General features: G+C 44.7%; 1 protein-coding gene across 3 annotated transcripts in view; it reads left to right on the top strand.

Moving 5' to 3' along the window:
- Positions 1–25,182, top strand: part of CADM3 (cell adhesion molecule 3) — a 603,256-nt gene that overhangs the window by 130,014 nt on the left and 448,060 nt on the right. For all 3 annotated transcript variants that reach the window (XM_069217689.1, XM_069217688.1, XM_069217687.1), the window contains exon 2: positions 4,570–4,710. In XM_069217689.1, coding sequence (XP_069073790.1) covers positions 4,570–4,710 — 141 coding nt within the window. The remainder of the gene's footprint in view (positions 1–4,569; positions 4,711–25,182) is intronic.

The following is a 25,182-nucleotide window of genomic DNA, read 5'->3' as shown; positions in this document are numbered from 1 at the left end:
AGTGCAGAAAGTGTGTGCTAATGCCAAGGTGAAGGAAGAGGCGAGAGAGATATGGCCGCTCTAAAGAATCAAATGCCTTTGTGGCATCAAGGAGTACTGCATCCGCCCTAAGTTGAGGATCTATAGTGTGCATAAGCACAAACATTGTGCAAAGATTGTGTGTAAAGATTGTGCGTGTTCCAGTACAAAGCCGGATTGGTGCGGTCTGACCGTGTTGGGCAGGAGGCGCAGGATGCAGTTACATATTCATTTAGCAGATATTTTAATATCAACATTTATCATTGACAGTGGTCTGTAAGAGTCCCGTTTGCTTGCTTGCCGGGTTTCAATATAGAGATGATGACTGTTTCACCCTCAGAAGATTTTTTTCCTGGCTTGCCGAATTTCAATATAGTGACGATGACCGCATTACACTCAAAAGGCGATAACTGGTCTAGGGACAAAGAGTCGACATATTTTTCTAGCAGATGAGGGCTAGGAGTGAGGCTTATTCCTTATAAAAGGCTGTGGGGAGCCAATCCAATTTCGCCACCGTGTCACTGGGCAAGCCTTGGATTACTTGCACTATTTCCTCAACCATACAGGGTACATCAAGATACATATGGTGCACATCGTCCAACTATAAAAGTTGAAGCGTGTCAAGGAAGGCATCAAGGGCTGCTCTATGTGGGACCATAGGGGTGTGATATAGATCAGGCTAGAAAGTTGTCATGACCTGTGTGATTTTGTCTGGCTTTGTGTGAGCCAATTGCTGGTTGTCTTTGAGTTCCGTGATGTACGTGCTTGCCCAGATCTTACAGAGGAGGCCCGCCAGTGTCATCCTGGACCTATCTATTTCATCATAGAGTTTCACCACTGCCTTCCTGCTGAGATAGTGAGTTTTACTAAACACCTCCCCTCTGTATCCTGAAAGCTTCTCTTGGAGAGCAGTAAGTGTCTGCCCATGTCTGTTTTACAAATAATTCAAGCTCAAGTCTGCGTGTATCAGTTTCTAGTGTGGCAACTTGCATATAGATCACCTTGATTATGCCTGATTGCTTTGGCATGCAAGTGCCCTGAATAGCATCTTTAAACACCTCCCACAGTATGGATTTGGGGGGGGGGGAGCAACCAACCATTCGTAATAAGCATAGAATTCAAGGATTGCCATCCGAATTTTATCTCGAAAAACCTCATCTCAAAGGGCATGTGGGGCTAATCTCCTTGTGAAAGACCAGGGGAAAACTTGGGGGAGAGTTATTATCAGAAGAACTGGTGTATGGTTATAAAGAATCCTGGGGAAGTGAGTTACATTTGTGTTCCAAGTAAGTGCATCCTGTGTGAGCAGCCAGTAATTTATTCTGGACCAGGTATTATGTGTGGAGGTGATACAGGTGCGCTCACTGCTATTGGCATGTTGCAAGCAACAGATGTACTGCTGACTGTTACCCGTATGAGTGTGTGAAGTTGGGAACTGCACCATAATGGGGCCACCTCGTCTCGCTGGATATGTCAACAGTGTGGTCCAATATCAATTTGAAGTCGCCACTTCTAAAATAGTGCCAGGTCCCATTGTAATAATCGCCAGTCCTCTGTAAAGAATTCTGGGCAGTCTGTGTTAGAACCATGAATCAAGACTAGGATTACTGAGAGGTTGTGCAGTTGCCCTGTATAATGAACAAATCTACCTTCTGTGACGCAAAGGGTGTGGCATGTGCACCAGTGCATTCCCTTACCAAGAAGTATAGTAGTGCTGTGGGCATAATTAGAGTGCAGGGAAGTGTGTGTCTCACTGATCCGCCCTGGCCGTAGGCAAGAGTTAGTCACCACGGTCAGGTGTAGCTACTGTAGAAAGCAAATAGCTATGTGACACTGGTTGAGATATGCACATATAGATGCGCCTTGCAACTGTCAGTGAGTCCCCAGATATTCCAGGTCAGGCATTTGATGGATGTCATCTGGTACAAGGGAAGTGTATGGTAGTCATGCCGCAAATAGGGGACTTGTATGGTGCTTGTGCTGAGCTGCAGGGAGGAAGAGCTCTCCACCGTGGAGTGTAAGGCATCTGAGGCAAAACAGGAAAGTTACAGCAATAAGGAGCCCACCAACCACCCACTTCAACTCTCAACTGGTTGAATGGCCCCAACCCATCTCCCACCCAAACCCATACCCCAGTAATAGTGGGAAACATCCTTGGGGTCGCCAAAGAACTAAGCAAACACAATTGTCAGTAACAAGTAACAAACAGGGTGGCCAAGGGAAACTGGAAAAGAACCTCTAAAACGGGTCAGTGCAGAAAATGTCCACAGGTTCACCACAGGTCCAGCTCTGGCTCCTACATCCTTAATCAGACGTAGTCAACAATGCTGCATAGGTGGTATCCAGGGCGGGGGAGCACCACCCGCATCTGCGTCAGGAAGATGGCACATCCCAATGAGGTAGTGTCTGGGCAGCTATTTGTCACTAAGGCTGCCACCCTTGGCAGCCACAGGGTCAGGTGGACCATTCAATTTAGTGGTTTCAAACTTCTGGGAAAATTTCATGGCAGCCTTTGGATCTGTGAAGTAATGCTGCTTACCATCCAGGTGAATCCGCAGTTTGTCTGGGTAGATCAGAGAGTAAGCAGTCCCAAATTCTTGGAGGAATCTTTTCACACTTAGGAATTCCCGGTGAATGTCTTGAACTTTAAGGGTAAAATCAGGATATAGAGAGATGATAGTACCCTAATGAAGGACAGTCCGTTCCCTGGCAAGTATCAGAATGGTATCCCTGTGCCTGTAATTAATCAGTCTGGCCACAATGGGTCTCGCCGGTGCACCGGGTTGGGGGATGTGTATGCTCGCTCAACAGTGAAAGCCAGTGAGAGAGCGCTGCCTTACAGGAAGCAAAACATACTTTCGATACAGGTTTCCATCTTGTCAGTGGCTGTTGAGTCAGGGGCTCCCAGAATGCGAAAGTTGTTGAGCTTGATAGCCTCCAACACTTTCTCCATGTGCAGGAGATGTTCAACAGCAATCACGTAAGAGTCTTCAGTGTCCTAGGCGTGGTTCTCCAGATGATCAAGGCGACTGTCATGTTTGTCAACTCTATTTTATGCAGTCAGTTCTGCTGGTCTATTTTGGAGTCAGTGGTGCAGAGATTGTTTTTCATGTCAACAAGTATCTCTTTGATGTCTTAAATTTGCATATGTGCCTCATGAGCAGACGTGGTGAGGACATGAGAGACATGTTCCGGGCCGGTTGTGCACATTTGTCCTTTACCACTGAAGGTTAGCTTGGAATACTTGGTGTTTTGTTTGACCAATGGGAACAGATGCGCCGTGCAAATAGTACACTGAGTCCCGCCTCACTCCACCCTCTACAGACCTAGGAACTGGGGAGCACAAGCATACTCCGCTCCCAGCCGTAAAGCAGGGGCGGAGAGGGAAAGTTTCCCAATGGCCTAATTCCTTCCAAAGTACACAGGCAAAAAGGGGGCCAATCAGTTGGCTGATCACAGAAGATAACATGATGGAGTTGAGGAATCACATGTCATCTGCCACCATCCTTGATATGCCCGCAGCCCTCCAAGCCCCCCTCACACCAAGTCCTGTAGCAGGGGGCATGAGCAGATTCAGGCCAAGGGGGGAAGGGGAGACAGCCACAACAATCCCTGCATGCAGGACGGGGGCCGTAAAGGGCGAGATAGAATCCTACGTTCAGTGTAGTCGCAGCCTCTGGGGGGTGGGGAGAACCCGCCCCAGATGTCAGATAATCAGCAGTGCGCCCGAGCCAGCCAGCCCGCATCACAGAGGAGCCCCCTGTGCCCTCCTCCTGGTCTGGGGGCACAGGCAAAGCAGGCAGCACCGCCTACGTTTGCCCCCTCTGAGCACTCACATGCGCCACAAATCAGGCCTCCGCGTCTGCCAACTGCAGCAACACGCCCCAGGGCCTCAGGGCTGGGCCGAGGCACCCGCGATCCTCAGTCCGGTGGTCTTCCAGTCGGGGCTGCGCCAGCACTGACCACAGTGGAGAGGAGTCCCCTGCCTTTTTCTGTGAGGTATTTATACATTTGTAAAGTTGTAAACCAAATGTTCATAGTCACCATGGAGATAAACCACAATACAAGAACTGACTGAGTCTACAATAAGGTGAGTTGATGGCTGCGAATCTGAAGCCATATTTTAGCTACCCTTGGATTTAAGTAATTGTTGCTTAGATATAAGCAAGTCACCAAGGTCCCCAAAAGAGTAGTTGCAGTGGCCATGGTGGATGCACCTGCACCTGCGAATAGTCTATATTTTTTTTCGTGATGGCAGATAAGACTTTCTTGTTTCTGACATGGAAAGGGAATGAAAACATTTCTCTTGTTAAAAGTGGTTATTTTGATGTTTTTTGTTTTGTTCAACTGAATTTTCAAAGGTTTTCAGAGTTTCTGGCTGGGTGGAGGGTGAAAATGTTTACTGCACATATTGTGGCCAGCTCTTACCAATGTATGTTCTCTTATTAAGGATTTTTTCTGTTTCTGTGCAGTTATTGCCTGCTGGGCCGCATTAACCCATTTGTTAATGCTAAATATTTGAATTAAATGTATTTATTGCTCTTCTTTCAGCAAAGCAACCAGAGACGACAGACGAGAGTGTGGTAATGGGTGGGAAGGTGACGCTGAAATGTACAGTGGAGGACCATGATAATTCTTCCCTTCAGTGGTCAAACCCTGCGCAGCAGACATTATACTTTGGAGACAAAAAAGGTAAGCCACATTTTAAGAATGCGCTTTATTTCAGTCGTATACCAGTTATCACTCACATAGCTAGACTGGAAAATATTTCCTCAAATCTGTTTCCCTTCCAAACAGAACACATATTGGACTGCGTATGCATATCCCTTTGGCACGACATGTCGAGTCTGGCACCTTTTAATTTGTCTTCTGAACTCCCATTCTACTTACTGAGGTACCTGCAGGAACTAGAGCCGACTTTGCTGTCAAAACAATGTTTTTTTGCATTCTAGTTAACAGCCTTTTGCGTTTCTTGGGGTTTTTATCTGTACTAGCAGGCAACAATTTTGCTGCTTGGGACCCAGTGCTAGGCGTGAATATAAACCCTTGTAGACTTTGTAAATTTGTCTAATTATACAACTAATAATTTGATTTGTATTGCAACTGTAGCTTGGCTTCATCCTGTGTGCAGTCACCGAAATTTGTTTTTATAGACGGTCCATCTAAAACATAGTTTACTTGGACAGTGGTCTGTTAACTGGTCTGCTCATGCCTTATCTTTGCAGGAACTGTTCTTAAATCTCTTTTTGTTTTCTTCATCACTTAAAAGACTTGGACATAGGAAAGGTCTGCAGAAGAAGGGTAGACTTTATCATTAATCACAGTTGTTCTATTTTGATCTAAGACGGGGGCAGCAATACTGCAAAAACAACAAGGTGACGCAGGAACTGTTCTTAAATCTCTTTTTGTTTTCTTCATCACTTAAAAGACTTGGACATAGGAAAAGTCTGCAGAAGAAGGGTAGACTTTATCATTAATCACCGTTGTTCTATTTTGATCTAAGACGGGGGCAGCAATACTGCAAAAACAACAAGGTGACGGATTAAATGCTTGAATTAATCTCAGCCACTGGCATTTTTTTGCCCATTATACCACCCCAGTTTGGGTCCAGCATATGCAAATCAGTCGTGACCCTGCTCCTCATGGGAAGAGTCCAGCCCGAACTGCCAGGCTAGGTCCTCCCTGGAACAGAAACAAGCATCCTGGGACCGGTTTCCATGTATCAGCCCTCATCAGCCAGACTAGCTTGAATCCAGTGACACAGTGAGTGTGGGACCCACACCTGGGCATGTCTGGCACACTTAGGGCAGCAAATGGAAAAAAAACAAGGTGATGCATCCCAAGCCATCAGGTTTTTTGCCCACCATGCCACCCCAGTTTGGACCCAGGCGTATGAAAGTCATTCTTGAACCTGCTCCCCATTCCGCCCGATCTGCCAGGCCAGGTCCTCCTGGAACGGAAACAAGCATCCTGGGATCTGTTTCGGTGTATCACCCTTCATCAGCCAGGTAAGCTTGAATATATTGGCACAGTGAGCCCGGGACCCACACCTGGTCTTACCTGACACACTTAGAATGGCAAATGCAAAAACAAGGTGTTGGATGGAATGTTTGAATTAATCTCAGTGAATGGCAATCGCTTGGGTCCGCATCCCAATCCATCGATGATTTATTTATTTTTTTGGATTTTTTTATTTTATTATTTATTTTTTGGGGCCCACCATGCCACCCCAGTTTGAAGCCAGCCTTATGCATATGCGGACACGTGGGGCGAGTGGACATTAGAAGGACATGAAAGGCCTCCCCAGGGCAAAGGGAATTCCCAAGGACATTTGTGCCTCAGGAGACATTAATTTTAGTCTTGAGGGAGGAGACATACCTTCTACGCCACTGCAGGAGAGCATGCCGAAAGACTGCAGGGAAGGATCAGCTGTAACACTATTCGCCTTGTCAATTAAAGAATTTGTGGGGAAATATTTTAAAATGACTGTCAGCGGGCCTCAGGTCACAGAAAGGGAAAAATCTCTAAAATCAGATCAAAGAGAAGACGAACGGCTTCTAGCAAGTGGCCCTATTACTTCAGACCCACTACAGAATGAAGTTTTATCTTTTGAAGGAGAGTTGGACCTGAACTTAGGGGGAGTATTCTTGCCGGGACCTAGGCTAGCATCATTACCTTGCCTTTCCCCTCTCATGGGGCTAACTCTATGTTGACTGAAAGACCCACATTTTATACTACATTAGAGGAGGAGGAAACAGGAGGGGAAGGCAAAAGAACAAGTAAAATAATGATCTCCCCTCCAAGTGACAGATAGTCGACTCTTAGCCTAGATACCACTGCAGTCTCAGAAACATCTTCATTAGAAGGAATATTTCTAGTGCAGAAAGCCCTAAAGGCCATTCTAGAAGTACTAACAGTGAATAATGGTCTGAGTAAATCACTTAAAAATTAGTTGCAAGGGATTACGGAAGAGTTAAAATAAATAAATAGTTGTTTGCCAATATTGGTGCGGCCAGTGTCTGAGAAAAGGGATCGGGGACAGGTACACCTATATATAGAATGTAGTGAAAGAGAACTAATAGATGAAACAAAATTAATGATGCTTCCATCAAAATATATTTCTAAGCAGTCTATGCTGGTGATAAAAAGGAGTCCGAAGTTGGAGAATAATGGGTTATATACCCTATTGCAAAACATTAAGAAATAAACATAGGATTCTTAAAAGGAAACAGCACGCAAATAGAGAAGGCGGGGGGAGACAAGTCCGGCAAAAGAAATTAGGAACTATTCCATGACAGAGGCAAGAAGTGAGTGCCCCGAAAAAAAGGAGTTCCACTGAACTTAACTCTCCCCTACTCAACTCCATGACACTCTACTTCCCTTACTCCACTCTACGACACTCTACTCCAACAAATCCACTCTACAACACTACTCCCCCACTCCACTGTATAACACTCCATGCCACTAACTTTTAGCCATGCTGAACAGCAGCTACCCTCATATACAACATTGCAAAACCACATTGCCAAGCCACCAGTAGCTCTTATATAGGCGAGACCTATTGGCTTTGTAAATGCTTGTTTGTAACCTTTTTAAAAATCCTTACTGCAAATAGATAGACAAAGTTAAAAAGAAGTTATGTTAAATTTATTTGCTATGCATGTGAATCACACGGGGGTGTCGTATCTCGGCGCTCCTTAGGGAGTGGCAGATATTGCAGAGTTAGAACAGTGTTGTCTTGAGCATTTCCCTGAAGTGGTAATAATCTGTACACATTCGGATATTGTATGCCAATTTATTCCAGGCCTAAGGAGCCAGGTAAGAAAAGTCTCTACTTTCTGCTTGGAATGTCTTAAAACAGTGGATCATTTAAAGCGTTTTATCGCTGGATCTGACCATACCATAAGGCGTAAGCTTTTGAGAAAGTTATAAAAGGCCTGTACCTTTAGAGCTTTATGAGTGAGACAACAGATTTTAAAGATTACTCTTTTTCTAATTGGTAACTAAGGTAATGATTTCAAAGGAGGTGCTGAGGCTGCCCCGTATGACAAGTTACAAATAAGATGGGCAGCTGTATTTTGAACTACTTTAAGTTTTACAAGTAAGTTCTCATTGGTAGATGCTAGCAGGGCATTACAGTAGTCCAAACTACTGGTTATGAGCCCCTGTGCCAATGCTTTCTTTGCTGACATCGGTAGGAAAGGGAGGGCTTTCCTTAACATGCGCAATAAGTGCAGGCAGCTGCTAATTTAGTTGAAAAAACTGATGACCTAAACACAATTGTCTAAAAATGTCAATAACAGGTCAAACAATACATAGTTAATAATATAGTTTGACATAAACATCACATCACATCACATGTTGTGAGAAAGTAGCCTCTTTCTAGCCTTGTTACCCCCACTTTAGGCCTGTTTGGGAGTGTATGTCAGGGTGTTTTCACTGTCTCACTGGGATCCTGCCAGCCAGGGCCCAGTGCTCATAGTGAATACCCTATGTTTTCAGTATGTTTGTTATGTGTCACTGGGACCCTGCTAGTCAGGACCCCAGTGCTCATAAGGTTGTGGCCTATATGTATGTGTTCCCTGTGTGGTGCCTAACTGTCTCACTGAGGCTCTGCTAATCAGAACCTCAGTGGTTATGCTCTCTCATTTCTTTCCAAATTGTCACTAACAGGCTAGTGACTAATTTTACCAATTTACATTGGCTTACTGGAACACCCTTATAATTCCCTAGTATATGGTACTGAGGTACCCAGGGTATTGGGGTTCCAGGAGATCCCTATGGGCTGCAGCATTTCTTTTGCCACCCATAGGGAGCTCTGACAATTCTTACACAGGCCTGCCACTGCAGCCTGAGTGAAATAACGTCCACGTTATTTCACAGCCATTTTACACTGCACTTAAGTAACTTATAAGTCACCTATATGTCTAACCTTTACCTGGTAAAGGTTAGGTGCAAAGTTACTTAGTGTGAGGGCACCCTGGCACTAGCCAAGGTGCCCCCACATGGTTCAGGGCCAATTCCCCGGACTTTGTGAGTGCGGGGACACCATTACACGCGTGCACTACATATAGGTCACTACCTATATGTAGCTTCACAATGGTAACTCCGAATATGGCCATGTAACATGTCTATGATCATGGAATTGCCCCCTCTATGCCATCCTGGTATAGTTGGCACAATCCCATGATCCCAGTGGTCTGTAGCACAGACCCTGGTACTGCCAAACTGCCCTTCCTGGGGTTTTACTGCAGCTGCTGCTGCTGCCAACCCCTCAGACAGGCACCTGCCCTCCTGGGGTCCAGCCAGGCCTGGCCCAGGATGGCAGAACAAAGGACTTCCTCTGAGAGAGGGTGTTACACCCTCTCCCTTTGGAAAATGGTGTGAAGGCAGGGGAGGAGTAGCCTCCCCCAGCCTCTGGAAATGCTTTCTTGGGCACAGATGTGCCCAATTCTGCATAAGCCAGTCTACACCGGTTCAGGGGACCCCTTAGCCCTGCTCTGGCGCGAAACTGGACAAAGGAAAGGGGAGTGACCACTCCCCTGACCTGCACCTCCCCTGGGAGGTGTCCAGAGCTCCTCCAGTGTGCTCCAGACCTCTGCCATCTTGGAAACAGAGGTGCTGCTGGCACACTGGACTGCTCTGAGTGGCCAGTGCCACCAGGTGACGTCAGAGACTCCTTCTGATAGGCTCCTTCAGGTGTTGCTAGCCTATCCTCTCTCCTAGGTAGCCAAACCCTCTTTTCTGGCTATTTAGGGTCTCTGTCTCTGGGGAAACTTTAGATAACGAATGTAAGAGCTCAGCCGAGTTCCTCTGCATCTCTCTCTTCACCTTCTGCCAAGGAATCGACTGCTGACCGCGCTGGAAGCCTGCAAAACTGCAACATAGTAGCAAAGACGACTACTGCAACTCTGTAACGCTGATCCTGCCGCCTTCTCGACTGTTTTCCTGGTGGTGCATGCTGTGGGGGTAGTCTGCCTCCTCTCTGCACTAGAAGCTCCGAAGAAATCTCCCGTGGGTCGACGGAATCTTCCCCCTGCAACCGCAGGCACCAAAAAGCTGCATTACCGGTCCCTTGGGTCTCCTCTCAGCACGACGAGCGAGGTACCTCGAATCCAGCAACTCTGTCCAAGTGACCCCCACAGTCCAGTGACTCTTCAGTCCAAGTTTGGTGGAGGTAAGCCCTTGCCTCACCTCGCTAGACTGCATTGCTGGGAACCGCGACTTTTGCAGCTACTCCGGCCCCTGTGCACTTCCGGCAGAACTCCTTTGTGCACAGCCAAGCCTGGGTCCACGGCACTCTAACCTGCATTGCACAACTTTCTAAGTTGGTCTCCGGCGACGTGGGACTCCGTTGTGTAACTTCGGGTGAGCACCGTTTCACGCATCCTCGTAGTGCCTGTTTCTGACACTTCTCTGGGTGCTACCTGCTGCTAAGAGGGCTCCTTGTCTTGCTCGACGTCCCCTCTACCTCCTGGTCCAATTTGCGACCTCCTGGTCCCTCCTGGGCCGCAGCAGCATCCAAAAACGCTAACCGCACGATTTGCAGCTAGAAAGGCTTGTTGGCGTTCTTTCGGCGGGAAAACACTTCTGCACGACTCTCCGTGGCGAGAGGGATCCGTCCACCAAAGGGGAAGTCTCTAGCCCTTTTCGTTCCTGCAGAAACCTCTGCTTCTTCTGTCCAGTAGAAGCTTCTTTGCATCCACAGCTGGCATTTCCTGGGCATATGCCCATCTCCGACTTGCTTGTGACTTTTGGACTTGGTCCCCTTGTTCCACAGGTACCCTAGATTGGAAATCCATTGTTGTTGCATTGTTGGTTTGTGTCTTTCCTGCATTATTCCTCTAACACGACTTCTTTGTCCTTAGGGGAACTTTAGTGCACTTTGCACTCACTTTTCAGGGTCTTGGGGAGGGTTATTTTTCTAACTCTCACTATTTTCTAATAGTCCCAGCGACCCTCTACAAGGTCACATAGGTTTGGGGTCCATTCGTGGTTCGCATTCCACTTTTGGAGTATATGGTTTGTGTTGCCCCTATCCCTATGTGTCCCCATTGCATCCTATTGTAACTATACATTGTTTGCACTGTTTTCTAAGACTATACTGCATATTTTTGCTATTGTGTATATATATCTTGTGTATATTTCCTATCCTCTCACTAAGGGTACACTCTAAGATACTTTGGCATATTGTCATAAAAATAAAGTACCTTTATTTTTAGTATAACTGTGTATTGTGTTTTCTTATGATATTGTGCATATGACACTAAGTGGTACTGTAGTAGCTTCACACGTCTCCTAGTTCAGCCTAAGCTGCTCTGCTAAGCTACCATTATCTATCAGCCTAAGCTGCTAGACACCCTATACACTAATAAGGGATAACTGGGCCTGGTGCAAGGTGCAAGTACCCCTTGGTACTCACTACAAGCCAGTCCAGCCTCCTACACATGTGTCCTTTAAACTCAAAACATTTTCCCTACATTCTCTTTATTATTGTTTTAACAAAGCTTTACGAAAGCATTAACCTTTTTTCCCAAAGTGAGTTAATTTTTAGGCTGAGTGTAGCAGTGTGCAAGCGCTGATTTCCGACATGTTGTTATCTATCTTTGGGCTTTAGCCCCATCACTTTAATTAGTTTGTGGGCTTGCCTTTCAAAAATCCTTGGATGTTGTTGGTAAAAGCTTTGTTTGTCCCCCCTTGGGGCAGTTTTGTTACCACCTTGGGGACCAACTCTATTACATGGATAATTACACGATTGTGGGTATGTTTTACTGTGGGGAAACTACTTTTTTAGGTTGAGCATAGCAGCACACAAGCGCTGCTTTTCTGACCTGTTGTTATCTATTTGGGCTTTTAATCACGCCCACCACTATCGCTCGTTCATGGGTTTGCCCTTCAAAAATCCTTTCTTATCATTAGTAAATGCTTTATGTTTGTCCCTCTCTGGGGCGGATTAGTTACTGCCTTGGCCATTGACCCTGTTACATGGCTAATTTCACTTTGGCCGATACTTTTCACTGCGAGCGAACTTCTTTTTCCTTTTGTGTGTCTCCTCATGCTCATGGCGGGGCGCTTTGAATTAGCTCCCCTATGTGAAACTGTTTTACTTTCATTTTCAATTTATGTGGCTAGAAAAGTCTGGTTGGGAATTTACTACGCTAATAGCTTTAACTCGAGAAAATGTGAGACCCATTGCTTTGCAAACGCTTGTTTTATTTTGTCTCTATTTTTCGCGTTTATGCTGATGGTGGACATAGCGCTTACAAGTTTCATACAGCGCAAGCTCAATTGACCGTATTAAAGTGCTTTGCATGACTACCAGGTACATCACATTGTTTATTTTGTCTCTCTGCGCTCCCTGACTGCCATGCCACTTTGAAGTTTCATAGAGCGGAAACTTGTTTTGTTCCTGTGTCACATTCCACTTCGTGGCTTGCCTGTCACTCCCACCACCTAATCCTGCCTGCATTTCCCTTCTCCGTTTGTTGCTTGTTATGCACGGGAATTGGTTTTGAAGATTGTTGATTTGCAGGATGTGGTAATGCATTTCTACTAGTAGCTGAAATGTTTACTGCATTCTTCCGACATGATTTTATTTTTGCTACATTAACCCTAGTTTGTTATTTTTTGCTGAACTACCGTGGCCTAGCCCTTAAGCAGACTTTTCATGTGACACAGTGAATTGACTGGTACTCTATTAGGTAAAAGAGCAGTCTCGGCTGCTTTTCAGTCTAATGTTCGAACCCACCCTTTTGTCAAGTTTTGTTAGTAAAATTGGGCTGCCCGCATGGCCTTTTGCTATCTTGTACACAGTTGGAACATTTCAGTCAGTGCAGCGCAGTGCATATTAAGTGAGGGCTGCGGAAGGCCATGTGTTTTCCTTTACAATGATTTCGTTGAAGTGCACGTATGTACTAGAACGCTACTTTGCCATTCTGGTTTATGTTTTTACGCATGTGAGAAGGGGGAGCAAAAAGGTGCTTTGAAATACTGCCTCCTAGTGAAATCCGAAAAAAACATGCTGCTGCGTACATTTTATAAAAGATGGGAAAAAATGCGCCAACTTGCAAAAAAAAATACCACATATGCCAGCCGAGAAGCTTCTAAGGAAGGGAAAAGATTTATACTTTTCAACAGCCATTTTATCTCTTTTTGTGAAAATATCAACCACTTTAATGCTAGTCAGTGGACTAATTCAATTCCGAATATTTGTCTCGTAATCTACCTCTTGGTTGTACCAAATGCTGGCAGAATGAACTATGTGGGAGGGGAGTCTTGTGCTTGTTGGAAACAGCCACAAGACGTATGGAAGAAAGGTTGAATTTATGGGCTAAGAGCAGCACAGCAGCGATTTGCATTAATGCCAAAGAAGTCCTCAGACGTGCATCCTTAATCTAAATGGTATTTGAACTTTAATACTGTTATTCGCTAAACTCTTACCTCCGACACCCTTGCTGCTCTGAATAATACCTTAATGTAGTCCCTTCTGCTGGCGTTTGTATCTAGAGACCACGCCAATGTCTCATTGCTGGCCTTACCAGTAAACACCTTTCACCAACCCCCAAATACTTTTCTACACTTTTCCCACCCATGACACAACTCTTTCAAACTCCTGGCAACAGTTACCAGTACATTGGTAACAGACACCATAAACCTAAAGACAAAAGAAAAAAAGTCATGAGATTGCACATCGCAAAACACAGTTAAGCAATTGTGTTTTTCTCCTTATGCTACCTAGCCATAAGGTACCCATATGGGGATGGAGGGACTTAAAGTTTATCCAATTTTCCCCCCAATAACAGTTTTTGTGCATCTAAATTGAACTTTCATCAGAACTTTCCACAGTTGAGTCACATGAACAGCAGCAGGACTGTTTCAGGGTGCATGGCACAGTAGGTGGCTGCTGCTTTCATAGTAAGGCCACCCACCCGCACACGTGAAGAAATACACCACTGGTGCGGGTCACAACGACACCACGTGTACATAGAAGGAAGATTTTATGTGTTAGGGATGTTGAATTTCTGTATTTTATTCCTTGGTACAGCCTACACCTAAATGTAAATGCTGTTCCAAGCCATTTCACCAAGCACTTTAGCCACAAAGGATTTTCTAGTTGCTTTGTATGGAACCACATAGGCACCATCTGTAGAGGACCCGAGGTTACCATTAGAAGCAGCAAAGTTAGGCCTTATATGGGAGGTGGTGGGTGCAGTGATTTAGACAACACAATGTTAGTTTAAGTAGAGCTGCAAAAAGAATTCGAATCAGCCCTGAGCACCACCTGTAAAGAGAGAAAATGAATGGAAAAGCAGTCATCAGATAAAAGCACAAGCTCATGTGAAATAGTTTTCTACCATTTCCATTTTCTTGTATGAGCTTCTCCCCTTCTAAGCATGCACATTTGACTCTTACGTAATCATGCCCTTGTGCAAACGCAGAACATTGAAGGGACATGTCATGTCTGCCAAGACCAAAATTATTATGCAAACATGATTCTTAAATAGACTTAATAATGCAAGTAGAGCTGACCTGCCCAGGATTACACAATTTGGTAGTTAGGAAGCCGGGGCTAGAACTTGTGTTTCGTGGTTCTATTTTGGTAATTGAAGCAGGGGACATCATCTGGAATGGTAGGCAGCAGGTCTGACTGCTCTGGAACCTTATATCAAGGTGAGTGATGGAAGAGACACTGTAATACATTTGCATGGTACCTACCTGCCTCCTTTCCCAGCAGACATAAGTGCTGAAGGTCGGTCATTGCTGTTCTTACTGTGCCAGTCCCATTAAAGGAGGAGGGAGATACTTGTTTCAAAAGCTTTGTTTTCCGATCTTTTTACATACAAATTTAACTAAGGTGCTATTTCTGTTTAACATTTCCAAGTCCCTGAGCTGATGTTTCTGACCCCTCTTATTTCTTTTGTGTGGTATCTCTTTTTTGGGAGTTGTGTTAGTCAGCCAGCAACTCTGATGTTAGGGTAGTGAAAGTCGTATTCTATTGGAATTAGCATGCAGAGTTAAATTAGGATGCTAAATGGCAATATTTTCATTTTAAGCTGCAGATAGAGGAAGAAGGTGAATGGAAGTGTTTTTGTTATATGCAAGGCCACTGGAATTATGTGGCAGGAAAAGACAAATTATGAGACAGGGTTGACCAGTTTATGTAGCAAGAAAAGTCCAGTTATGAATTTACAACGCCAATAGCTCTAACTCAAGCATATGCGAGACCCATTGTATTGCAAATGCTTGTTATTACTCTGTTCCCAAGACTTCTTATGTGATTCTGTATGGTTTAGACTTGAGTTACCTTTGACCAACATTTTCTGAACCACGTCTCAATTAACAACAAGAATGGACTCTGCTTTTGTGCTGTGATTAGAATCTTTTCAAGGCTTGTAAACATGTGTTCGGTGGCATGTGTAGCTGCAGATACACATGCTGTGCATAGTCCGCCGTCTGGTGTTGGGTCGGAGTGTTACAAGTTGTTTTTCTACGAAGAAGTCTTTTCGAGTCACGAGACCGAGGGACTCCTCCTCCTTTGTTTCCATTGCGCATGGGCGTCGACTCCATCTTAGATTGTTTTTTTCCGCCTTCGGGTTCGGACGTGTTCCTTTTCGCTCCGGGTTTCGGGACGGAAAGATAGTTAGAACTTCGGAAAACTACGTCGGTATTGTTTCGTTCGGTATCGGGTTAGATAGAATCGACACCGAATCGTGAAGAGCTCCGGTAGCCCTTCGGGGTAACTTCGACCCCCGTCGGGGCCTGGTCGGCCCGACCGCGTGTAACATCGACACCGATGGAACGGACCCCGTTCCGATTCTGTCCTAAATGCCATAGTAAATATCCATATACAGACCAACATTTGGTCTGTAACTTGTGCCTGTCGCCCGAGCACAAGGAAGAAACATGTGAGGCCTGTCGTGCGTTTCGGTCCCGAAAGACGCTCCGTGACCGAAGAGCCAGAAGGTTGCAAATGGCGTCCACGCCGACAGGACAACGAGGGTTTGAGGAACAAGGAGAAGAAGAGGAAGCCTTCTCCATCCATGAATCGGACTCGGAGGAGTTTGACGTCGAAGAAACCGGGAGTAAGACGTCGAAACAAGCACCACACGGGAAAACAGACAAGGCCCAGGGGACGCCACTGCCAACAGGCCATGGCTCAACCCATAAAATAGGTGACCGTCCATCGGCACCGAAAAAGGGCGAACCGGTGCAGAGATCGTCCGACTCGGGTCGAGACACAGGCACGCAGCAATCTCGGGACCGAGAAAGTGCTGCCGAGAAGGGTTGACGCCGAGACAGCGGAACCGAAGCTGCTCGACGCAGAGACAGCGGCACAGAGGATGATCGCCGCCGAGAAGGCTCGACTACAAAAAGAGAAAATTCTCCTCGGAGCCGAAAACAAGCAAAGACACAGTTTCGGTGCCAAAACACCCAGCAACCGAACCGACTGCCAGCTCGTATTCAGAGGAACAATCACTGTCCTCTCAAATGCGCAAACACAGATTTGAAGAAGAGTTACAAACCACTGACGTAGACCACACCCAGAAGCGGATCTTCATACAGAGTGGGACAGGGAAGATCAGCACTCTTCCCCCAATCAGGAGGAAAAGGAGACTCGAGTTCCAAACACAAGAACAAACACCACAAGCAAAAGTGGTGAAGAAAGTAACTCCACCACCCTCTCCTCCACCTGTAACTCATACATCACCGGCACAAACTCCGTCACATTCACCAGCTCATACCACCATGAGTCAAGATGACCAGGACGCTTGGGACCTATACGACGCCCCAGTATCAGACAATAGTCCTGAGTCGTACCCTACCAAGCCCTCACCACCTGAGGACAGCACAGCGTATGCACAGGTGGTAGCTAGGGCAGCAGAGTTCCATAACGTGTTGTTACACTCAGAACCTGTCGAGGATGACTTCCTTTTCAACACCCTCTCCTCCACCCATAGCACCTATCAAAGCCTGCCTATGCTCCCGGGAATGCTAAGGCACGCAAAACAGATCTTTAAAGAACCTGTCAAAAGCAGAGCGGTAACTCCACGGGTGGAGAAAAAATATAAAGCACCGCCCACGGACCCTGCTTTTATCACATCACAACTGCCACCAGATTCAGTTGTAGTAGGGGCAGCTCGCAAGAGAGCCAACTCGCACACATCAGGCGACGCCCCACCTCCGGACAAAGAGAGCCGCAAGTTCGACGCAGCTGGAAAAAGGGTTGCTGTACAAGCTGCAAACCAGTGGTGCATCGCGAACTCTCAGGCGCTCCTAGCGCGATATGACAGAGCCCATTGGGATGAGATGCAGCATCTCATCGAGCATCTACCCAAAGAATTACAGAAACGGGCAAAACAAGTAGTTGAGGAGGGACAAAATATCTCTAATAACCAAATACGCTCCTCTATGGATGCAGCGGATACAGCTGCAAGAACAATAAATACCGCGGTAACCATAAGAAGGCACGCATGGCTGCGCACATCCGGGTTTAAACCCGAGATACAACAGGCAGTGCTCAATATGCCGTTCAACGAACAACAATTGTTTGGACCCGATGTGGACACGGCAATTGAGAAATTGAAAAAGGACACTGACACGGCCAAGGCCATGGGCGCACTCTATTCCCCGCAGGGCAGAGGCACTTTTGGCACATTTCGCAGAGCACCCTTCAGAGGGGGGTTTCGGGGTCAAGCCACACAAGCCAGCACCTCACAATCAACACCGTCTACCTACCAGGGACAGTATCAAAGGGGAGGCTTTCGGGGCCAGTACAGAGGGGGACAATTCCCTAGAAACCGGGGAAAATTTCAAGGTCCCAAAACCCCTACAACCAAACAGTGACTCACATGTCACTCAACCCCTTCACACAACACCAGTGGGGGGGAAGACTAAGCCAATTTTACAAAGCTTGGGAGGAGATAACAACAGACACTTGGGTCTTAGCAATTATCCAACATGGTTATTGCATAGAATTTCTCCAAATCCCTCCAAATGTCCCACCAAAAACACAAAACATGTCAAAACAGCATTTAGACCTTCTCGAATTAGAAGTCCAGGCATTACTGCAAAAGGACGCAATAGAACTTGTACCACGTACACAAAGGAAAACAGGAGTTTACTCACTGTACTTTCTAATACCAAAAAAAGACAAAACACTGAGACCAATCTTAGATCTCAGAACACTAAACATCTACATCAAATCAGAACACTTTAACATGGTCACGCTACAAGACGTATTACCACTGCTAAAACAACAAGACTATATGACAACCTTAGATCTAAAGGACGCGTATTTCCACATACCGATACATCCCTCGCACAGGAAATACCTAAGGTTCGTACTCAAGGGAATACATTACCAATTCAAAGTGTTGCCGTTCGGTATAACGACCGCACCAAGAGTATTTACAAAATGCCTAGCAGTAGTAGCTGCACATATCAGAAGGCAGCAAATACACGTGTTCCCCTACCTAGACGATTGGCTAATCAAGACCAACTCCCTAACAAAGTGTTCACACCACACAGAGTATGTCATACAAACCCTCTACAAACTCGGTTTCTCCATCAACTATGCAAAATCACACATTCTGCCGTGCAAAACACAGCAATACTTAGGAGCGACAATCAACACAACAAAGGGGATAGCCACTCCAAGTCCACAAAGGGTTCAAAATTTTTACAAGGTTATACAAGCCATGTATCCGACACAAAAAATACATGCAAAGATGGTATTAAAACTCCTAGGCATGATGTCTTCATAGCCATTGTCCCAAACGCAAGACTGCACATGAGGCCCTTACAACAGTGCCTAGCATCGCAATGGTCACAGGCACAGGGTCACCTTCTAGATCTGGTGTTGATAAACCGCCAAACATACATCTCGCTTCTATGGTGGAACAGTATAAATTTAAACAAAGGGCGGCCTTTCCACGACCCAGTGCCACAATACGTGATAACAACAGATGCTTCCATGACAGGGTGGGGAGCACACCTCAATCAACACAGCATCCAAGGACAATGGGACGTACATCAAACGAAGCTGCATATAAATCACCTCGAATTGTTAGCAGTATTCCTAGCGTTGAAAGCATTTCAACCCATCATAACCCACAAATACATTCTTGTCAAAACAGACAACATGACAACAATGTATTATCTAAACAAACAGGGGGGATCACACTCGACACAGCTGTGCCTCCTGGCACAAAAGATATGGCAATGGGCAATTCACAACCACATTCGCCTAATAGCACAGTTTATTCCAGGGATCCAGAATCAACTAGCAGACAACCTCTCTCGAGATCACCAACAAGTCCACGAATGGGAGATTCACCCCCAAATTCTAAACACTTACTTCCACATTTGGGGAACACCTCAAATAGACCTATTTGCAACAAAGGAGAACGCAAAATGCCAAAACTTCACATCCAGGTACCCACACAGGCAGTCTCAAGGCAATGCTCTATGGATTAATTGGTCAGGGATATTTGCATACGCTTTTCCCCCTCTCCCTCTCCTTCCATATTTAGTAAACAAATTGAGTCAAAACAAACTCAAACTCATACTAATAGCACCAACATGGGCAAGACAACCCTGGTACACAACACTACTAGACATGTCAGTAGTATCCCATGTCAAGCTACCCAACAGGCCAGATCTGCTAACACAACACAAACAACAGATCAGGCATCCAAACCCAGCATCGCTGAATCTAGCAATCTGGCTCCTGAAATCCTAGAATTCGGACATTTAAACCTCACCCAAGAATGTATGGAGGTCATAAAACAGGCTAGAAGGCCATCCACTAGACACTGCTATGCAAGTAAATGGAAAAGGTTTGTTTGCTACTGCCATAGTAATCAAGTTCAACCATTACATGCATCTCCAAAGGATGTAGTAGGATACTTACTACATTTGCAGAAATCAAATCTGGCCTTCTCTTCCATAAAGATACACCTCGCGGCAATTTCTGCATACCTACAGATTACCCATTCAACTTCACTATTTAGGATACCTGTCATTAAAGCGTTTATGGAAGGCCTAAAAAGAATTATACCACCAAGAACACCACCTGTTCCTTCATGGAACCTCAACATCGTCTTAACAAGACTCATGGGTCCACCTTTCGAACCCATGCATTCTTGCGAAATGCAATTCTTAAGGTGGAAGGTTGCATTTCTCGTTGCCATTACATCTCTAAGAAGAGTAAGCGAAATTCAAGCGTTTACTATACAGGAACCTTTTATTCAAATACACAAAAATAAGGTAGTTCTAAGAACTAATCCTAAATTTTTACCAAAAGTTATTTCACCGTTCCACTTAAATCAAACAGTAGAACTACCAGTGTTCTTTCCACAGCCAGACTCAGTAGCTGAAAGGGCACTACATACATTAGACATCAGAAGAGCACTAATGTACTACATTGACAGAACAAAACTAATTAGGAAAAAAAAAAAACTGTTTATTGCATTTCAAAAACCTCATACAGGAAACCCAATATCAAAACAGGGTATAGCCAGATGGCTAGTTAAGTGTATCCAAACCTGCTACCTTAAAGCAAAGAGAGAGCTGCCCATTACACCAAAGGCACACTCAACCAGAAAGAAAGGCGCTACCATGGCCTTCCTAGGAAATATTCCAATGAACGAAATATGTAAGGCAGCCACATGGTCTACGCCTCACACATTTACTAAGCACTACTGTGTAGACGTGCTATCCGCACAACAAGCCACAGTAGGTCAAGCCGTACTAAGAACTTTATTTCAAACTACTTCCACTCCTACAGGCTGAGCCACCGCTTTTGGGGAGATAACTGCTTACTAGTCTATGCACAGCATGTGTATCTGCAGCTACACATGCCACCGAACTGAAAATGTCACTTACCCAGTGTACATCTGTTCGTGGCATTAGTCGCTGCAGATTCACATGCGCCCACCCGCCTCCCCGGGAGCCTGTAGCCGTTTGGAAGTAATCTTCAACATTTGTACATTTGTAAATATATTACTTAAACTTTATTTTGTACATACTTATTCATTCCATTGCATGGGCACTATTACTAACATACACAACTCCTACCTCACCCTCTGCGGGGAAAACAATCTAAGATGGAGTCGACGCCCATGCGCAATGGAAACAAAGGAGGAGGAGTCCCTCGGTCTTGTGACTCGAAAAGACTTCTTCGAAGAAAAACAACTTGTAACACTCCGACCCAACACCAGACGGCGGACTATGCACAGCATGTGAATCTGCAGCGACTAATGCCACGAACAGATGTACACTGGGTAAGTGACATTTTCATTTTCTATTTAACTGAAAACCTGCTGACCTCCTATTTCTGCTTTTGGGTGAACTTTAACCTACAATACATCTCTATGAAACCAAGACATATATTGCTCTTTGACCACCTGTCGATCTCCATTGCTGTCTACTAATGTCTGCGGTACCCGATTTCCTCACTTTTATTTTCTTTTTAACATTCCCTCCTTTAATTGATATTTCAACTGCTTCTTCTAAACCTGGATCTAGACTTGGTTTCAAATTATATGTATTACCCTGAGGATCTACTACTCGTGTAGGTGGTCTGACCATGGATGTCCCTCCCACCTTTGTGCTCATCCTCTAATAGCAAGCTATAGCTCATTGGAAAACACAACATATCAAAAGATACACCACAACAGGGAAGAATAAAACTTTAAAATGTCCTGACACTGAGGATGGTAACTAATTGAACCAACCCTTAAACCATTCATCTGGGAAACCTCCTGCAACCGCCATTTTCCTTTGTAAACTATGCAAAGTTTGTATGACCTCTGATAATGTTCCATTGTCCACGTAATTTGCTGAGACATAGGTATAACAAGCAGTTCCTATCTTGGCACAAACTCATCCTTCCATGGCTGTCATAACATCAAGTACATAATGGTGCTGCATGATCATTAATCTCATGGCACGCAGTTCTTCCTTTATGGCATTGAATCCATCTTTTGTAGCATTATCCACCTTCATTAGTTCCCATCTAGTTATTTATAACCATCAAGCAGATGCTTTTACCTGAACAAACAGTAGAACACTTCCAAAGAACAGCTGGGCATCATTGAACAACCTGTGCTCTTGGGGAACATCTTTCCAGGTAGTAGTGACATAATATTCTGTAGGTCTTCTCCATCTGTAATGGTGCAAAAAGGTTGTTTGACGGCTCATGGAGTAACCATGCAACTAGGAAATATTTATTCCCAGAATGACCACTGCTGGTGTGTGCAAAGTAACCAAAGAACAGAGGCCATTTCAGTTAGGCTACAACTGAGTGTATAGCAGTTCTCTGCACTGCCAATAATAGTCCATGAGGCTGGAGGTGGGCTTTATCTATTGTGGTGTTGCAGTTTATATTTCTCTCTACATTGACAGTGCCAGTTCCTTTAACACATAAAGAAGCAGGTATTATTCTTGTGACTGTCCAGGGGCTTAGTGTGTGATCTAACCAAGTATATCACACAATGTTATCATCCTATATATGCACACACTTTCCTATTGCATCCTGGCTAATGTCAGTGCCATTCCATGAGGATATGGCCCTACAGGAAAACTCATTATAGGAACGCCATTGGTCATGAGCATAAACCGATCCAGTAATGTTGAGTCCTGGCCTATGGACACAGTGCAGGGGCAAGGGATCTACTAAGTAATTATTGCACGTGGTGGAGGGGTGTGCCACTCCTAAAAAGCCTAGAACCATTTATATCCATTCTGTATTCTTGTGATCTGTTTTCTGAATTTGTGCTATTCTGTCCTTAATACCCTGCCTGTCTGTGAGGATATTTAATATTTCTACTATGGAGTCGTGCTTTGTAGTATTAACTCTAAAATGTGCTACCCTAACATATGTCAGCTGAATTTGGGCCTTAATCCTACAGAGGTTAAGGTGTAAAAGAATAATGCTGTTCCCAGGGGTACTTCTTTAGTTGAGTGTAATGTCTCTCACGTTGTGGCGTGGGGTATCAATGAGCAAACAAAGCATGATTCATTGGTGCTTTCCAATCCTATTTCTGGCATATGTTGATACAACTTGTTATCTAAAAAGCTAACATGAATATTATGAGACACATTAGTATGTCTAGACATTTCTCTTCGCAGGTTGCGACATAGTGATTAGAGCCTAAGTGTGAATTATAGAAATGCAACATCAACATGAAAAGACATAGAAGGAAAACTAAAACAAAAATAAATAACTTTCTACTTGTAGAATCAAAAAAATTGTCCCAAAGCAGAGGTTTGAGGGTAGGCAGGGGTTTACAGTTGCAGTCATCTCCCCACCCCCTCTTTTCCCTTTCAAGTCTATCCGCACATTCGATAGGTGAATCCATGGCTTTTTGCCGTCGACTTTGACAGATGTGGGGGTAGTCTCTGTTACAAAGAAAGGTCCATCAAACTTGGGATAATTCCATTTCTGGACTAAGGTTTTTTAAGTAAACTTGATCTTCTACTTGTACAGTTGGGAGGTCTACCTCAACGTTGTGCACTTCTCCTTATTTCTGGCTACCTGTTTGGAAGTGAACTTTGCAGCCTTTGTGAATTCAATGAGCTAAACGTGCATTTCATAATTCAAAATTTCAGTTGTACTCTCTGCTTTTTCTGCTTGCACCTTACATCTACCGGCAGGCATCTGCATATTCATGAGTCTTCCTGTCACTATCTGATGAGAAGTTAGGAGGTGGTCGTAACTAGATGTGTTCCTAAGATAAAATAGTGCTAATGATAAACAATGCAATACAAGGGATATTATACCTTCTGGAATTTTCCCAAGGGGGAATCACCTCATAAATCAGCAAAGTAGCTGCTGACTTGGCATCACAATAGATCCAGGGTCCTGCTACAGCCCATCAAGAAAAAGGACAAACCAGAACTATGAGATAATGATAGTTGTTAACATCGATCAGTCCTATTAGTAAAATCAATATGAAAAGCCTTAAAAGGACTATGGTTGTGGTATGGTGGAATTTATTACTTCAATGTAGAATTTGGCAAAGATTGTTGACAAATGGTACAGTTATGAATGTACATAGTGAGCATATCATGCAGGTTAGGAACGAACCAGTCTTGTGATATTTGTACAGACAAATTATCCTTCGAGATATGAGCTGGTAAATATAATTGATCAAGAGCTATTATGAATAAAGCCTGAAGCATCACTGGTTTACCTGTGGATATTTGTCTATTTATCAAATTGTTCCCTGACTGGGAGTACCCTCTACTCTTCCATTATTGTTTTTCATGCAGTGGAGCAGCTCCTTGTAGCTTCCGAAGACGTAAACGTGTTGTCTAATTATAATGTGGCATACTACTATCTGAGGTCGTATTTGACTCGGATTCATGCAGCGAGGTGGCTTGAGCCACTAAAACTGGAGCATATTGTGAACCTGATGGTGCAGACAGGGGTGTACACCTAGCTGCGTCTTTAGCTGCACAATCTGTTAATGCATTTCTTCGTGACACAAGGTCCTGTCTGTTTGTATGTGCTGCACATTTTATTAAACTGCTTGTGGTAGGGCAATTGCTTCTGTTAAAGCTTCTAAGAGATTCCTGTGCATAACAGGGATCCCATCTGATTTAAGAAAGCCTCTACTGCTCCATCTCAAAATGATTGACTGTACTGTAGTAGATACATAAGTCGAATCTGAATAGATCGTGATCACTTTTCCTGTTCCTTGCTTATGAGCCGCTATCAGGGATGTCAATTCTGCTGCTTGTACAGAATATCATGCTTAAAGGATTAGCTGCTAAACTATGTGGAGTAAGTCTGGGGAATGATGCTTTTGTGCTCTAACTACTGCTGCACCTGTATGTTTTACTCCTGTGTCTTGATCAATAGTGGAGGATCCATCAACAAAATATACAGTACTACCGGGAATGGGATCCTCTGCTGCTTAGCTAGGTTCATTAGGGACATATGTTGCACAGTTGTGTGCATCATCCTTAGAGTCAATTACAGGGTGAGCAAAACATTTTGTGGGTTTCACCGTATGACATTTTACAGCTTTCAAGGATGGAAGTGACAATATTACCTGATATCTAGATACTCTGTCTGGTTAGGGTAGCCTTTGAATGATAACAAAAACTGTATGTTCCGCATAGAGCATCAAGGTGCCCCCATGACAATGGGGATGC

This window comes from Pleurodeles waltl, chromosome 12, assembly GCF_031143425.1.
Source record: "Pleurodeles waltl isolate 20211129_DDA chromosome 12, aPleWal1.hap1.20221129, whole genome shotgun sequence".
NCBI lineage: Eukaryota > Metazoa > Chordata > Amphibia > Caudata > Salamandridae > Pleurodeles > Pleurodeles waltl.
Note: the sequence above shows the minus strand (reverse complement) of the source record. Positions and strands in the feature narration are given on the sequence as shown.